General features: G+C 32.5%; 1 protein-coding gene across 1 annotated transcript; it reads left to right on the forward strand.

The window, feature by feature from the left end:
- Positions 1 to 15,363: 15,363 nt before the first annotated feature.
- Positions 15,364 to 18,010, forward strand: LOC121985399 (thioredoxin-like protein slr0233). Its single transcript, XM_042538833.1, has 5 exons — positions 15,364 to 15,628; positions 16,612 to 16,700; positions 17,137 to 17,314; positions 17,488 to 17,565; positions 17,692 to 18,010. The coding sequence occupies exons 1-4, from the start codon at positions 15,449 to 15,451 to the stop codon at positions 17,551 to 17,553; spliced, it is 513 nt and encodes a 170-aa protein (XP_042394767.1). The 5' UTR covers positions 15,364 to 15,448; the 3' UTR covers positions 17,554 to 17,565; positions 17,692 to 18,010.
- Positions 18,011 to 18,611: the final 601 nt, after the last annotated feature.

Here is an 18,611-nt window from a genome sequence, read left to right on the forward strand (position 1 = left end):
TGCTTCATCCTATCATATGTGCTCACATCTACATATATATACTTTCACATATTTTAGTTTCTAACTGGGTTTGGATACCAAGCTAGTTGATCACTTTAATCCAACTTATGGTATGTTTCACTGATCTAGTTTATGTTTAATCCATGCAAACATAAACATTTACAATTAATGCTTAGGACATAAACAAGTCATACTTTGTTCATGCTAGAATCTTCCTGGAGCTAAGGAGTTATTTCTTATCTATTAACTAAGGCAATCTAGATTCACTATATGCCTAATAAAAACTAGTACAATTTTCACAACATAGCTCAAATGAAAGAAGGGGAATGATCATTATGAGGAGTTTATTGATTATTTTCCATTTTGAAGATGTTTATTATACAAACTTGCACTTCATTTATTTTGGATCTCCCTCCCTCACGTACATCTCTTTTACTATCAACTCAAAGAGTAAAGCATTGTTTACATGGAAAATAGGAAATTCTAATGAGTAATGGATTCTAATTAATATAATCAATAAAATTAAACTAAAGTTATTATAAATTTGTATAATAAATGTTAATCCTACTGATAATTAGTAAGTAGCTATATAGTGTTTGAATTTATCACATAAATGGTAGAGTTGAGTTTTGATTTTTGATTATAATTTTTTAAAAAAATTAAAAATAGATTGGAGTCTCTCAATGAAAACACAAGACGGCATAAGAAAAACAAGGAAATCTTTACTTTTATCTTTGCTTGTCTCATTCTTTAAATATCCTTGTGATTCCTAATGGCTACAAGGAAATCTTGATCATTCTCTTAAAGATAATAGAGGGGTAAACAAATTAACCAAAGTGGGAAATAAGTTTACTTACATTATGACATTACCTTTCCTTTCATCTCTTCAAGGCAAGCTTCAACTTTGCACAAAACCCAATAAATATTAGAAGATCACTTCAACATAAACAGTGGAGTTTCATAGCTAGAAGAAGTAAGAAAATAAAATAAGATTAACCAAATAAATCTAGAGATATGGTCTTAATACATGGTTATCATAATAGATCAAAGACTTAGATAGCAAAAAAATCCTTATGTAATCAAAAATACATGTATCAAATGTTTATAACATAATAAAATTATTGACACGTATATAACTAAATTGCATAGATTAGTAATAGACAGATCAAAAATATAAAACATGGCATAAAATGCAAAGTAGCAAGGTAAAGTAAAAATTTAAAAGAAACTATAACAATAAGTGTAAAAAAAAATCTAATATAAAACTTACAATAATTTAACTAAGATTCACCACCATCGCCATCATCATGATCACCATCGTCACCGTCACCGGGAGGATTTTCACTTGGAGCAGAAATTAACTTGAAATGTCGTAAAATCAATTCTTGATTTTGGCGCATTTGTCTCATTTCTTCATCCCTTTCATTTAAAATATCCTTCAACGGTGAAACCTCTTCAGTCAAGTGGGTCATCTGCTGGGTCTGTGAGGAGGAGGAAGAAATACGGCCAACTCTATGGATTCTGCTCAAAGAACCCATTCCAAATATCTTTCCTCCTTTTTTTGATTTTCCACTCGCTTGTAGCCATAAATTTAAATCAGTACCAACAGATGGCTCAGACCCCTCCATATCTGCACTAGTAGAACCAGAACATCTTTGTGCTACCTCTAGTTCATCATATTTCTCCTGTATTGTAATAAAAAATAAATTATAATTATAATAACATTAAGTTATTATAGTGGGTACATTAATAATAGAATCTAAGGTATAAATTTAGATCAAAAATTTATTCAAACCTTGGTTGCTCTAGCTCTGTCCCCGCTCCAAGTCTTATCTTTTTTCTGAAAGGTGCGGGTGAAAGTTTCTATAAATGTAGGCTCCTTTCCTAGTTCTTTGGACTAAAAAAGATGATTAAAGAAAATCAAATAGTGTCAAATAGAGTAAGAAAATAATAGGAGTGTTAAGAAATTACCAATCTGCGTCTATGCTCATCAATATTGATAGATCCTCCCGCATATGTAGCAGACATGTCTCCAGAATTAAAAGATTGATTAGTTTTATTCTGGTGACTTCTTGTTTTAAACTCCTCACTTTCCCAATAATTGGTAATCTTTATCCAGTTTTCCTCAGTAATGAATGGTGGTTTTTTCCCCTTTGACTTCGCATGATTGAGTACATGACGAATGTGATCGCCACATTTTTTCATGAAAATCCTTCTTATTTCCATGTCATCATTCATGTCCCAAGTGAATGATCGCTGTAATAGAAAAAAAATAATTATTTATATGTTTACTTTCATTTAAGATAAATAAATGAGATACCTTAAATTCACTCCACCATAACTCTCTAGTCGGTGCTGGAGTGCTAGTATAACTCATCGAGTCCCCTCTCCAATGGTTATTCACGATTCTATTAATCTCGTGAATAACATGGACAGAATTATCGAACCTATTATAATTTATAAAAAAAGCATGTTAAAGAATTATGGAAGTTGATAAAATAAAATATTTTAATTTTACTTACGAATCTCCACAAGGGGCTATAGACTCTCGAGTGTCTGGCCTCTCTGCAATCGAATGTCGGGAAGGAATGGAAGAGGCTGCTGGGGACTCGATCGGTGAAGGTACAGCCGAAGGGGAAGGGGAAGGCGATGGTGCACAGGAAGGTATTGTTGAAGGTGTATGCGACGGTCCTGCAGTGTCAGCTTGATTAGGTGGGGGTGTAGATACAGTGTCTGTAGGTGGTGTATGCTGAGGCCTCCGTCTACGACCACCTCGTCGAAAGAGATTCTGAATATTCAAACAAATAATAAATTTAATACAAATTTGTTTCATAATAAATAAAATGAAACCAAAGAACTTACCATATTTGCTAAGAAAAAAGTGAATCCACGAACTCCCGAGAAGACGATAAGATGTAACTTGTAATTATCTATAAAAAATACAGAGTATTAACAAATAAGATATATAACTTTAAAAATGAAACAGTTTTGTATATATTTGAGACAAATAAACTAATTGAGCTATGAGTTAGGAATTACAAATTGAAAATAAATTTATTCTTAATAAAGCAGTATAATATATGAAAATAAAATATAAAAACTTACTCATTATAAAAACTCAAAGTCTTCATCCTCCTCCTCCTCCTCGTCCTCCTCCTCGTCCGCATCTTCCTCCTCCTCCTCCTCCTCCTCACCATCATCATCAATTTCAGTTGTATCCACATTTATCACTATTCCGGTAGGATCTTGTAACGTTGGAATAATATATTCTTCTATATGAAATGTATTAGTAACTTCCTCTTGTTGATAAGCAATGTCCTCCCAATGTTCCTCAATTTTTTTCCGTGCCTTCGTTTTACACACAGCCCACCAATCAATTTTGTCACGTTTCAAACTAGGATATGAAGCATAGAATACTTGAATTGCTTGTTGTGCCAACACAAATGGTTCATATTTTTTATAAAATCTTTTATGATTTATTTCAACCAAATTATATTGTGGATGCACCTTCATCCCTCTGATAGGGTCAAACCAGCGACACTTGAATAGAATAACTCGCATTTCTGGGCCAGGGTATGCTACCTCTATAATTTCATCCAATAAGCCATAGAAATCATTTCTTGCATCTCCATCATTTGATGACTTAACACAAACTCCACTATTCATCGTACTCTTTCCCATTCCATATTCTTGAATATGAAAATTATATCCATTTATGAAATACATTGGCCATGTGCGTACCATTGCTTTCGGACCCCATGCTAGATGGATAAGCAATTATTGCTCAATCTGAGTTTGATTATCATGAACCTAAATTCAAATTTGACAATTATTACAAACATTCATATTAAATTCAAATTTAAATTGACTACTTACAAATGATTTGAACCATGATGCAAATTCTTCTTCGCATAAGCGATCAAACTCTTGTGGTGATAAGCCAGAATATAAATTTTCAAAAATCCTACGATAAAAAAGTTAAATTATAACACTAAAAGTTGCGACATAAGAAAAAAAAAATTACAAATATATACTAACTCATAATGTGACGATACTTCTGGACAATTCAGTAAAATATATGTATGAGCTGCCCGCCATTCTTGACCAGTTAAGTATCTCTCCTTACATGTTCCACTTGGTCGACCAAGATAGTTAAAAATTGAGAATGAGTTTATATTGGGATCAATTGGACCTTCATCATTTCTTCCTGGTCTCTGTTGTTTGCTTTGAACATGAGGCTCAAAATAATATGAAGCAAAAGTTGTTACCTCCTCCACAATATATGCATTAACAATAGATGCTTCAACATGTGCCTTATTTTTGATTTTTTTCTTCAAATGATATAAGAATCTGATTGCAATAAAACAAATTATATTAGATTAGTTTTATAATAAAATGAGTATATTTTGATACATTCAATTTGTCAGAATATAGCAGATGAAAATTTTACCTTTCAAATGGATACATCCATCGAAAATGGACAGGTCCTCCAACTCTAGCCTCATATGGCAAGTGAACCAAAAGATGTTCCATGGAATCAAAAAATGAGGGTGGAAATATCCTTTCCAAATTACATAAAATAATTGGAATGTCTCTCTCTAACGTCTCCATGTGTGAGTGTCTCAAAACAGTTGAGCAAATATCGTGTAGAAAAATACTTAACTCTGTAATTGTACTCCATACAAAATTTGGTAATACTTCTTTAAAAGCAATAGGAATAAGCCTTTGCATAAATATATGACAGTCATGACTTTTCATACCAATCAATTTGTATTCTGTAATTGTACCCCATACAAAATTACAGTTTTTTTGTAGTGGTTTGTTGCCATATTGAATTTCACTTTGCTCTGTTTCCCAAGAACATAGAATTTGTCGAATTCTAGTTTGCACATATTGACACCCTTCAACAAATATCTCTTGCGAAATTCTAGCATCTCATGTTCACCCATATGACCTAGCCGCATATACCACAAGACAGTACTGTCTGATTCAGACTCCACTGAGATGACTCCACCTACAACTGTAGTTCCAATCAATTTGTAGATATTCCTTGCAACCTTTTGTCCTTTCATACCGTTAGAGCTCCCTTGCTAACCTTCATCACTCAGCTCACTGATTTGTAATTGCAACCATTACCATCTAGTGTGCCTAGCGAGATCAAGTTTTTCTTTAACTCTGGTATATATTTGACATCACATAGGGTTCTGATCACACCATCAAACATCTTGATTCTGACGTTCCCTATGCTGATAACTTTACATTACGCATCATTTTTCCATCAACATTGAACCAGAATCTACTACCCTATAGGTGTCAAACCAATTCTTGTTTGGAGTTATGTGATATGAACATGCAGAGTCTAAATCCCATGCATCTGTCAATTACTATGAACTCGACATAATTGATAGCATATCTCCATCATCACTCTCTAAATTTTCCTCTTCAACTATGTGTGTAGACTTTGCCAAACTACCTTTATTCTCTATAATAACATGTTTTTTTTATCTCTGGACAATCTCTCTTGATATGATCTTTGCCTCCACACTTGTAGCATGTGATTGTAGGACCGTTAGATTCGATAGAGGGGGGGGTGAATATCGATTCGAAAAGACGAGTGTAAAAGTACGCAGCGGAAAAGTAAATGAACACAATTGATTTTATTTCGTTCGGAGCCTGTGACGACTCCTACTCGAAGGCCCGTGGTCCTTGACCACTTTCGTTGGGCAATCACTAACAATTCGAATATAATTTCAAAATGAATACAGGGAATGTTAGTGAAACAAAGTAATACCGACAAGGAAATTAACTAAGAACCGAAGGAGCACTTTGTCAGAGCTTTGTTGGCGTCGCAGTAGAGCAGCAGGACCAGCAATAGAAGAGTTCTCAGATTGATGATTGATTATCTGAAGCTCCTGCCTGGGGCTTCTTTTATATGCTGTTCCGGGCACCTGGATTCCTTCCGGGTGCCTGGAATGTGACGTCGCTGCTCAAACCGAGATGCTCCACGTGGTGACTGCTTGGTTTGGATATAATTTGCCTTCCGGGCGCCCGGACCTCCGGGCGCCCGGACCACCTTGTTCCAGAAAACTCTCTTTTCCTGCAAAACAAAGTCAGTCCGAGGCAATATATAACCTGCAACATAGATTGTTAGCACATTTTATAATAGTATGAATTAGCACAAGTTAGTATGACTTAGATTCCGTCTTTCCGAGACCGGAATCTAGTCACGATCTCGACTTAGATATCCGAAATGGATCTAAGTCGGATCGACGCCTAATGTTCCCTTCCCGGGAACGCGTCCTCGCAGTCACTCCCCTCCAGTGACTTACCTCACTTACCTGCCAGACGTCCGGTCAGCCCTTCGACCCGTCTGGACTTCTTGCCAGCTATTCGGTCAGCCCGTCGACCTAGCTGGACTTCTTGCCAAGCGTCCGGTCAGCCCGTCGACCCGCTTGGACTTCTCGCCAGCTATCCGGTCAGCCCGTCGACGTAGCTGGACTTCGTGCCAGACATCCGGTCAGCCCGTCGACCTGTCTGGACTTCTCCTGCACACTTGATCAAAGTGTCAGACAATGACAAACTAACTTAACCTGATTTGTCATTCATCAAAACCTGAGTTAAATCGTTAGTGCTAACCGCACAACAATCTCCCCCTTTTTGATGGAATGACAACCTGGTTAAGTTAGTGAAAACATATGCAAGAAACAACATGCATTTATGTGGTTTTAAAGTTAGTCTGTATTTTCAAATTGGTTTAGCTAACTTAACCACCTAACCCTCCCCCTTTGGCATTCATCAAAAAATAAGCAGGGGTAAACAAGCATAGTGTAGAGTAATAAAAAGTTTAGTTCAAAAATTCAAAGATACTGATAAAAGTACAATTTTTAACAGCAAGTTAAAAAAATAGTCAAGTTGACTTGGGGGAGTTTAAAGTTTTGAAAACTTGTTTAAAGCATTAGCTTTTAGCTTTTAGAAAAATTGCTAAGTTTAGATAGTCTAATTTTCAAACATAAGTATATAAGGTCTAAATTTCAAGATAAAGTTTAAATTTTCAAAAACAAGTTTCAACTTTGAAACGCTTTTCAAACATAAGTTTTCAAAACTAAAATTCCAAAACTCAGTTTGAAAAATCTATTTTTCAAAACTGATTGAAATTTATTTTTCAACACTAAGTTTGTAAAAGATTCAATTTTCAAAATTAAGGAAAATGATTTTGAGAAGCTTAGTTTGAAAACTTAAGTTTTGAAAAATCTAATTTCCACAATTTTCAATAACAACGTAATTTTTTTTTTTAAACTAATTTTTGTAAAATTTAACTTTCAAATCAAATTATCAAAATTAAGTAAAATCAAATTTTAAGAACTAGATTCAGGACAATTTTCAAAGTAAAGTTAAATTAAATTTAAATCTTTACTTTTATTTTTCAAAGGAGTTTGGTAAAAGTAAGTTCATATTTTTAGAATGTTTTTGTAAAATTTGTTTTCCAAAATCAAATTTTCAAAGTTTAAAAGTACTAGTTTCAAAACCATGGTTTAAAATACTTGAAAAGTTCAGTTTTCAAAGACTAAGTAAAAAGGATAAAAAGTTTGTGATTTAAAAAAAATCACAATTTTAAACAAGTTGTTTTTAAACTTTGATTTTCAAAATTAAGTTTAAAATTCAATTTGGAAAACTAAAGTAGTTTTATTTCTCCCCCTGAATTTGATACTCCTTTAATTTATTAAATTTTCTAGGGGATTTAAAAAGAAAAAATTGAACCTCCCCCTGAATTGGTTACTCCCCTTAATTTAATATCTATCCCTTAAGTTAATACTAAGGTTTGGTTGTGTTAAATTTCAAAAGCCCTAACACATTTGTCTAATTTAGTAACACTTATATTATTATCTCTGTATCCTTGGTATAACTGTTTATTTGAATTTGATTAATCAATTATTAATTAATTTTAGATCGCGCTTAACTTTAGTTTAAGGTTAAATAAGATAAGATTTTATTAATTCAATAACAGTTAAGCATTATCAATAATTTATTGATTAGTTTTTACTTGATTTAATAATTTAATACTTAGTGAAATAATTTAAATTTCATATTACCTTATTGAGTTGGTCAATAAAAGTGTTAGTTATAATTATTATTATTATTATTTTTATTTATTTATTTAATTTTTTTTAAAGGGATTTCTGCATTTAAAAGGAATTTAGAATGATTTTTATAATATGTTTTATGTCAATTAACATACGTTTGATTCAGTTTTGATTTTAAATTTAAATTAATATTAGTGGTTAATTTAAGTTTAAGTTTAATTTTAAGTTTAAGTTAAAAAAATTTTAATTTTAATTGTAATTTAAGTTTTAATTTAAGATTTAATTTTCAGTTAAGTTAAATTAACAAATAATTTTAAGGTTAAAATGATGTTTAAGATTAAAAATGAGTTTAAAGTCAAAATAATAATTTTTATGTTAAAATAATTTTAATTTAAAATAATTTTTAAGTTAAAATGATTTTAAAAATATTTTTTAAGCTTAAATAAAATGATTTTTAAAAGAGTTTTTTTTAAAAGAAATTTTAAAGAATTTTAAAATAGTTTTTAAAGAATTTTTAAAATAGTTTTTAAAGAATTTTTAAAATAGTTTTTAAAGAATTTTTAAAATAGTTTTTAAAGAATTTTTAAAAAAAAAGTTTAAAGAATTTTTTTTTAAAAAAAAAAGTTTTTAAAAGAATTTTTTTTAAAAAGAAAGTTTTTAAAAGAATTTTTTTTTAAAAAAGTTTTTAAAAGAATTTTTAAAAAAAGTTTTTAAGAGAATTTTTAAAAAAGTTTTTAAAAGAATTTTTAAAAAAAGTTTTTAAAGAATTTTTAAAATAGTTTTTAAAGATTTTTTAAAATATTTTTTAAAGAATTTTTAAAATGTTTTTTTTTAAATGTTAAAAATATTTTTTTTTAAAATAAGTTTTAAAATAAGTTTTAAAAGTTTTTAAAATAATTTTTAAAAGAATTTTTTTTAAAAAAGGTTTTTTTTTAAATAATTAAATTAAAATAATTTTTAGGTTAAAATAAATTTTTAAGTTAAAATAATAAATTTTTAAGTTAAAAAAAAATTAAGTTTTTAAAATAAATTTTTAAGTTAAAAAAAAAGTAAGTTTAATTTTTTAAAATAGATTTAAAAAAAATTAATTTTAATTTAATTTAATTTAAATTAATTTTAATTTAATTTGAAATTTGAAATTTAATTTTAATTTGAAATTTGAAATTTAATTTTAATTAATTTAATTTGAATTTGAAATTCAAAATTTAATTTTAATTAATTTTAATTTAATTTTAAATTCAAATTTTAATTTTAATTTAATTTGAAATTCGAAATATAATTTTAATTTGAAATTCAAAATTTAATTTTAATTTGAAATTTGAAAATTAATTTTAATTTTAAATTCAAAATTTAATTTGAAATTCGAAATATAATTTTAATTTGAAATTCAAAATTTAATTTTAATTTAATTTGAATTTGAAATTTAAAATTTAATTTTAATTTAATTTGAAAATGCAAAATTTAATTTTAATTAATTTTAATTTCGTTTGAAAATTAATTAATTTAATCCTTATTCATCTCACCCGATCTAGATGATCAATCAGGGAATCTTATAATTTTGTGAGATGAATTAGATTTAATTACAGAGTTTGGTTTAACTTGTGTTAGATTCAGGTTTAGCTTTGGTCTCAACAAATAGGCATTTTTCGGATAAACTTCTAAGCTTGGTGAGTCACTTGGACGTCATTAGAAGTAACCAACCTTTCGAGGTTTTCCGAATAGTCCTATCCACGGAGCTTAGTATTAAACCTTGGTCTAACTAGTTAGGATCCATTTAAAGGTAGCTTCGGTCAGTTCCACTTGGCCAAATGCACCAGATTGAAGCCATATCTTTCTAGACATGCGATGCCCAAGCTTCCCCAACGTACTATCATCAAAAAACTTCACCAGTACCATTATTCAAGTTAAACTTGAACCCTCTTTAACTAGTCCTAATTACCCTGTCGGGTAGGTTGGTTAGGGTTAACCTGTCGGGTAGGTTAGTTTTGGAGGTGCCAGCTATTCTGGAGCCTCCCCCTGAATTATTGGCCATTAATTTAAGATTTTTGTATAATTAGAGTTGGTTTTAGTTAAGTTTTAATGTTTAGTTTGTAATTTAAATTTAAGTTTTTAATTTTGAATTAATTAAATTGGTCAAATTATCTTTCTTTAAGAGAGTGTATTTAATATTTGAATTTTCTTTCAATTTCAATTTTATTGGGTTAATTGAATTATCTTTCTTTAATAGCTTATTTTTAAAGTTTAAGTTTTTATTTATTTTTAAATTTGAATTAACTAAACTGTTTGAATTATATTTTCTTAACGGTTTATCTTTTAGCTTTTTATTAATTGTTAATTTTGAAATTTCTAGATTATTTTTGTTTAATTTGTTATCTTTAACATTTAATTTTAAGTTTGTTAAATTTCGTTTTGATTTTATCCTTATATTTTCTTTGCCTTTTAAATTGATATGGTTAATTGAATTTATTAGATTAGTTTTATCTTTAAAGTTTAATTTTTTATTAATTAAATTATATTGGTTTTGGATAGCATTTTCTAGACTGATTTTATCTTGATTATTAAATATTTTATCAATTTTCACATTCTTAGCATTTAAATTCAAATTTATTTTAATGTTTGACTTATTTATGTCTAAATGCTCACCTAATTTTAAATTTTCTGGATTAATTAAATTATTTGAATTGATTTGGTCATTGTTTTGTTTGACCAAGACAATGTTGATGCCAAATTGATCAGAGTCTTGATTGACTTGATCAGAGTCTAGATTATTTTGTGATTTTGAATTTAAATCATTTAAATCTTAGTTATCATGCACCATACTTGGACTAATTTCATACTTATCATCATGCTGATTATTTAAACTACTATTAGCAGGGGTATTTTGGTAAATATTACTAACCTTGAGCGCAACCCCTAATTCAGTAGGCTTCTCCGTTGGATTTGACTCGAGTCCATATTTGATTTTAACTTGATCTTCTAGCTCCATCGGCGTCTCGTGAAGCTTGATCAACTTGGTCCACAGCTTATATGCATTCTTGTACTTTTCTAATCTGCATAAAATATTGTTAGGTAAAACATTACAAATAATGTTACTTACCTTTTTGTTCAGTTCCGAGTTTTGAGAAGGTTTCCTCAAAATTAGCATATAATCGATGTCTACGTTTCCTAAGAAGCATTCCATTAATCGCTTCCAGTAGTTGAAGTCTTCATGATCGTAGGGTGGTGGTTCGCACGGGTTCCGTCCTTCTAGAAGAGTCATAATTTCTTGCACACAGAGAAACAAACAAAAGATCCCAAGACTTGGTCTTGGATTAGCAGTGCTGGAAAAGGAATATAATATTGCACTAATTTCGAAAAATAAAATATTAATAAAAAATATTATTCCAAAATTTTGAAAATGTAATATTTTATCAATACTAAGCAACGGTGAAAAAATGATGATGTGTTTTTCAAAAACGGTTTTGGAGGGAAAAAAAAATGAAAGGCGTAAGGTTTTATTTTAAAGACGAACGATATCTAATTTTTCTTTAAAAAACACCCCTCTTTGCCTGACTGGTGGTTGCACCAAATCAGAGCGGTACCTGTTCTGATACCACTAGTAGGACCGTTAGATTCGATAGAGGGGGGGTGAATATCGATTCGAAAAGACGAGTGTAAAAGTACGCAGCGGAAAAGTAAATGAACACAATTGATTTTACTTCGTTCGGAGCCTGTGACGACTCCTACTCGAAGGCCCGTGGTCCTTGACCACTTTCGTTGGGCAATCACTAACAATTCGAATATAATTACAAAATGAATACAGGGAATGCTAGTGAAACAAAGTAATACCGACAAGGAAATTAACTAAGAACCGAAGGAGCACTTAGTCAGAGCTTTGTTGGCGTCGCAGTAGAGCAGCAGGACCAGCAGTAGAAGAGTTCTCAGATTGATGATTGATTATCTGAAGCTCCTGCCTGGGGCTTCTTTTATATGCTGTTCCGGGCGCCTGGATTCCTTCCGGGCGCCTGGAATGTGACGTCGCTGCTCAAACCGAGATGCTCCACGTGGTGACGGCTTGGTTTGGATATAATTTGCCTTCCGGGCGCCCGGATCCCTTCCGGGCGCCCGGACCTCCGGGCGCACGGATCCCCTCCGGGCGCCCGGACCACCTTGTTCCAGAAAACTCCCTTTTCCTGCAAAACAAAGTCAGTCCGAGGCAATATATAACCTGCAACATAGATTGTTAGCACATTTTATAATAGTATGAATTAGCACAAGTTAGTATGACTTAGATTCCGTCTTTCCAAGACCGGAATCTAGTCACGATCTCGACTTAGATATCTGAAATGGATCTAAGTCGGATCGACGCCTAATGTTCCCTTCCCGGGAACGCGTCCTCGCAGTCACTCCCCTCCAGTGACTTACCTCACTTACCTGCCAGACGTCCGGTCAGCCCTTCGACCCGTCTGGACTTCTTTCCAGCTATCCGGTCAGCCTGTCGACCTAGCTGGACTTCTTGCCAAGCGTCCGGTCAGCCCGTCGACCCGCTTGGACTTCTCGCCAGCTATCCGGTCAGCCCGTCGACCTAGCTGGACTTCGTGCCAGACATCCGGTCAGCCCGTCGACCTGTCTGGACTTCTCCTGCACACTTGATCAAAGTGTCAGACAATGACAAACTAACTTAACCTGATTTGTCATTCATCAAAACCTGGGTTAAATCGTTAGTGCTAACCGCACCAACAGTGATCACCTTCTTCCTTCTCGACTTAGAACTAGCCTTGTTGTTATTACCGGATCCATGTCGAGATTTGCTCCTACCATGCTCTTGGTTGCTATTTATCACAAGTCCTTCTCCTTGAAAATTTTCTTGCTTGTTTTCTTCTTTTGGTGAAAACCTAGTAATGCACCTATGATCTCCTCCAATTTGAGAGTCTCCTTACCCCACGTCACAGTAGTAACCAAATTCTCATACGTAGGAGATGAATGAAGAGAATTCAACAATATCAACGCTTTGTCTTCATCTTTGATCTTCACATTAACCCGCTTCAGATCACTCACAATTTGGTTGAATATATTGATGTGTTGGCTTAGGTCAGTTCCTTCTATTATCTTCAGCCTGAATAATTTCTGTTTGAGATGCAGTTTGTTTGTCAATGACTTTGACATATACCGACTTTCCAACTTTTGCCAAACTTCCACTGGTGACTCCTCGTTCATGATATGATACATCACATCATCTGTCAAACAAAGTCTGATTGTTGCTACTGCCTTCGCTCGAATCTCTTCCCAATCTGATCTCTCCATGCTTTTTGGTTTCTTTTCTCCTAGTGCCTTCACCATGTCTTGTTGCACCAACAAGTCCTTAACTCTTCTCTGCGATAATCCAAAGTTTCCGGTTCTGTCAAACTTCACCATATCAAACTTCGCAAAAGTCATCCTCGACATCTTGAAGAAATCTGCCAAAACCTATAGCTCTGATACCAATTGTTGCACAAAGAGGGGGGCAACACCTCTCAACCTTTAATGCAGAAGAATAGGAAGAGAGAAAGAGATCACACGGAGCAACAAGACATAGAAGAACAAAATGAGCAAACATGAGGAAGGAGAAGGAGAAGAAGAAGAAGAAGAAGAAGAAGAAGAGGAAGAGGAAGAGGAAGAGGAAGAAGAAGAAGAGGAGGAAGAAGAAGAGTTACCATGGTTTGGTGACATGCCTACTCTACAAAAATGACCGAAGCCTTATTAGAATTTTCTTTATACAATTGAATCATATTTTATGATTCTTGTGATTATACAATAGGTTTACAATGATCCCTATAAATAATACATAAACTCTAGACCTGGTAAAATCGTAATAGAATTTTGTTATTAAAAATCACAACAGAATTCTGTTATGAAAAATCATAACGGAATTCTGTTATATAAAATCGTTATAGAATTTTATTACAAAAAATATTAACAGATTTTTCTTCCATGACATCCATTGTATTGACCTTCATCCAAATATGAGCTACCCGTCAATAATTAGGATTTTTGTTGCTGCTGTCCGATTATACTTAACCCACTTAGACTTCATACCTCATGCCAAGTATTTGGTCTTCTATGATCTACTTGAACTTCACCTTTGTTAACTTTCTATTAGAATTTTTAACCGTTAAGTGTTTAATCAATCATGACTCACTTAGACTTTTCCACTATTAAGTATCTAGTCAAATTCAACCTATTTGAATTTTTTGCTCTCACATCAAATATCAAAATCCAATTTGAGTCAAATCGATCTTGATCAACCTTGACTAGAGGTCGGTTGCACTAACATTTAGGAGTGCATTAGTTTTTGTTTGGGTTGATTCGGATGTTTAGTGAGTTTTGACCAAAACTCACTAATAGTTGTGCAATGTTCAAATTTTGATATTTTAGGAATGATTAGAGTTAGAGGAGTCCCAAGAATATATTGGTGTTATTGTTAAGTGAATATGATATATCTAAATCTAATAATGAGTTTATGCCAAATTTACTTAAAATTGTATAAATTTTAGAAACTCATAACAACCTAAAAACAAGGTCAAATAGCACTACGCATGGTGAGACTCAGAAAATTACCAGAAGTGTATTAGTCATGTTTTTGATTGATTCAGATATTATCAAAACTATCAATAAATTTTGGTCAAAATTCACTAATAGATGTATAATACCTTAATTTAAAATTTTTGAGCATGGTTAGAAAAGACAAGAAAGTCTCAAGCACATATTGATATTCTTATTAAATTAATATGATATGCCCAAGTCCAACAATGAAGTTGTATCAAATATATTTAAAATTTTATCAATTTTAGAAACTCAAAATGACTTATGTAGGGTATGGTGAATCTTAGGAGACTACTAGAACTATATTATTCCTGATTGAATCAATGCCACTAAGATGATCTTTTAGGTACAACTCGTTGTTAGTTTTAAACTTATTAAATCTGATTCAAATCATGATTATTATATTCTTGAGACTCTCATAAAGATAACTAAAGATAACTATGCCTTCGAATTTTGATTTCACCTATATTTAAGTCATTGTGAGATTTTTTATAAAAATATTTTTTTAAGAGAGAAAAATAGAGCTTTCGAAATTCTATAAAGTTGGTTTATTGTTTTAAGATTTTACATATACTTCAAATAGCGAGTCAAATAAGTGCCTCTAGAGACGGAGAGAAATTTTTGAAAAAAAAAGCGTGATTTATGAAAGTATCGGTGCGGTTCAGTAAAATGTCAAAAATAATTCGTTAAATTAAATCAATTTGTAATTCGTTTTGTGCTTATTGAACGAAATTGAAGCCTAAAAGTTTTGGGGCCGAGCCAAAACCTTACCCTGCCAGCTACGACGACCGAGCATCAGCGAAGAGATGGCGGTCTGTTCCACCGCTGCCGCAGCGCTGCCCACCGCCGGCATCCACCCTCTTCTAGCCTCCCCCGGCTTCTCCCAGCTTTCCTCCCTCCGCTCTCTGCACGTCGCGTCGTTTCGTCTCCCCGTGGCTGGCATCGGCCGACTCACCGCATTCCCGCGACGCCGCCTCCTTCCGAGGGTCATTCACCTATCCCATTTATCAACTCTTTCTTTCTATCTGATCTGTTTAGGTGTTGATGCTCTCCTTTTCGATTGTTCAAAAAAAAAAAAAAATCTTGGAGAACTTTGATGACCTCTCGCTATTTTGCTCCCTTTTTTTTCTATTGGAATCTTGCTTATCGGTTTGATGCATCTTCAATTACCGAATTGTGGATAAGTGTATCCTATTTCTTTTGGCTTGGAAGAATGTGGCACCCATATTTTATTGTGAAGTTCCAACTTAATGAATGCTTCATTTGAATGTGTATGAGCCTCGGAATTATCTTATCTTGATATGTGTACTTTTTCTCTTAGAAATAAGCTTGATGTGAATATTTAGATGCTAAGAAGACATGAAAAGCTATTCCATTGGCTCTAAATGAACTTGCTTCTAATTTTTAGTGGTACTGCCCTTTGTGTACAGAGTGGTAATTGAAATATATATTAGGAACCTTTATTCAGTTTCAGAATTCTGTTTTTTTTGTCAGATACTTTGCTGAATTCTTATCAAACAATTAGTTACGAGCATAGACTTCTTAAGAATAGTTTAAAGAAATGCTTCACTGTTGCCTTTTGCTACATAATGACTTATATTGTCAAGGCGCAATGATTCAGCCAATTGAAATGGAAGAACGTCTAGAAATTTGTTTCTGTTTGCACGTGGCAAGTCTATACGGATTCTTTATGAACTTTTGATGTATATGATATTTCCCTTATAGTGTATTACCTGGAGTGGTATCAAACACATTCAATTTCATTTTAATTTCTTTTTATGTGTTACTCCCTTGTTCCTTTGTTTGACAGATTGCTTGAGAAGTAACTTGTGTTCTCTTTTTTTTTTTTGGATTATTTATTTATTTATTTATTACAGAATACGGTGATATTGATTTCTTTATCGTCTAAATGTATAGCCAAGAAAATGGAGTTGCATTTGACACCAACATATTTTCCTCTGGTTTACAGATAGCAGCAAAAAAACAAGCCTTCTCTTCCTTTGATGAATTATTGGAGAAATCTGATAAACCTGTCTTGGTAGACTTTTATGCAACATGGTAATACCTTTCTGTGGTTTGTAGATATTATCTTCTTTCTCATTGATACAATTACTTTGCAACATGGTAATAAAATTCAGCAGAAAGTATCTTCTTTTCTTGATGTGTAAATTTCTAATCAGATATCTTTGTTAAATTCTAATCTACTACTGGCTTCATTTCTCATGTAGTCATCTTCCCATACCTTATTTTGTTTAATAGTCTTGGGGTGCTAGATTTACTTATTTATGAACTAAAGGTTATATCTATTCTATTTAATCGGAAAAAAACATGAGAACAAGTTTTGCATCATATGTATAATTACAGTAATAAAACAACTGGTATTGAAAATTGAAGATTTTATGAATCACCAATAGTATTTGATTGGAGTCTTTCAGTTTCTCCATGGTTCTTAAGGTTTACGAAAATGCTTTTTTTCTCCCTATGAACTTTCTAGGTGTGGTCCTTGCCAATTAATGGGCCCTATTCTTGAGCAAGTGAGTGAAAAGTTGAAAGACAAAATCCAAGTGGTCAAGATTGATACAGAAAAATACACCAACATTGCCGATCGCTACCAAGTTGAGGCATTGCCCACATTCATTATTTTCAGAGATGGGAAGCCATTTGACCGCTTTGTAAGATATATCTATAATATTTCTAGTCTTTTGTGTTTCTGCCTTTTCCCTAGATGGAGGTGCAAGAGCATTCTTATCCTGTTGTATATGTCATTTGTTGTCATTTGCCATAAATTATACTAGCACACAGCAATGTACTGTTAGACTAAGGTACATCCTTTTGTAATGTTAAGGAAGGAGCTATGACTGCTAACTTGCTTATCGAACGCATTGAAGCTGCACTGAAAGTCAACCAATAGCTAGCTTATCAAGTAAGATTTCTAAGACCAATTTGGTCTACTCGTTTAGCAGCGAGGTTGTCAGCTTTGCCTTTTTAAGTTTAATAGATTGTTTTTAATGGTTTACCTTTTGATAGTTTCTTGCTTTATTTTGAACAGCTCTAGATTGGTCTTCTTGCTAAGTTATCAGATCCACGAGGTTGATAGAGTGAGTTGCAGCAGAAGTAAAGTTTATATGTAACAAAGGCATGACCTTTTGTTGGTGCATCGATAGTCCAATTTGTCTAGCAATATTTAGCATTGTGCCAGAATTTCGAAGGTTGTGCCATCGTGTGTTCTGATGTCTTTCACCTTGTTTGTGCATTTTGTTCGTTCCATCAATAATACTTGCAAATGACATCGTCCCATAAAAAAAATTGTTATGTGGATATTACATATATTAATTTTAACTGCTGTTGATGACCTGTTTTAATCCTCAGTTATATTGCTACTACCTTGTGAAACTTGACTAAAGTGTCACCGTAACTTATGTTATTGCCTTGTTTTCAAGGATGTTTTTATTTGTTCCTCCCATGAAGTTTCTAGTTGTGGGTTGAGCCTCTCGTACTTGAGATCACATATTCTGAGGAAAATCACGTAGATTACCCATGTAGTTTTGGGTAACTTTTGGAGATGTAGTAGCCCTTTTGTGTATCCGATGACACAAAAATCTTCTTTAACTACATGTCTAGATTTAAGTTGGTTTATTAGTTGCCATATTTTTGAATAAGTTTCTTCTTGTAGATTTTCCAAGGGGAGGATAATCTAGCAATAATAACACTTGCACAAGCTTATAAACATAGCTATTGAAATCCTTAAGCAATGATCAAAGAACACAAGTTTTATCAATCCCAGCTATCACCGGTTCCATTTAAGGGCTTCCTCCTTGAACAACAATTTGTTGCAATGTATAAATTGTTTATATATATAGTGTCAATTAGATTTCTACATTACCATTTCAGTTGTTCTTCTTAATTGAATGATCTATATTACATTGGTATAGCACATAGTAAATAATGCACTGTTTGGCCTATAAAATT

This window comes from Zingiber officinale, chromosome 5B (assembly GCF_018446385.1).
Source record: "Zingiber officinale cultivar Zhangliang chromosome 5B, Zo_v1.1, whole genome shotgun sequence".
In the NCBI taxonomy this organism is placed as follows: Eukaryota; Viridiplantae; Streptophyta; class Magnoliopsida; order Zingiberales; family Zingiberaceae; genus Zingiber; species Zingiber officinale.

Coding starts and splice junctions, on each gene's coding strand:
- LOC121985399 (XM_042538833.1), top strand. CDS start 15,449: ATGGCGGTCTGTTCCACCGCTGCCGCAGCGCTGCCCACCGCCGGCATC. Junction 15,629..16,611: donor GACGCCGCCTCCTTCCGAGG/GTCATTCACCTA, acceptor TCTGGTTTACAG/ATAGCAGCAAAAAAACAAGC. Junction 17,315..17,487: donor GGAAGCCATTTGACCGCTTT/GTAAGATATATC, acceptor TGTAATGTTAAG/GAAGGAGCTATGACTGCTAA.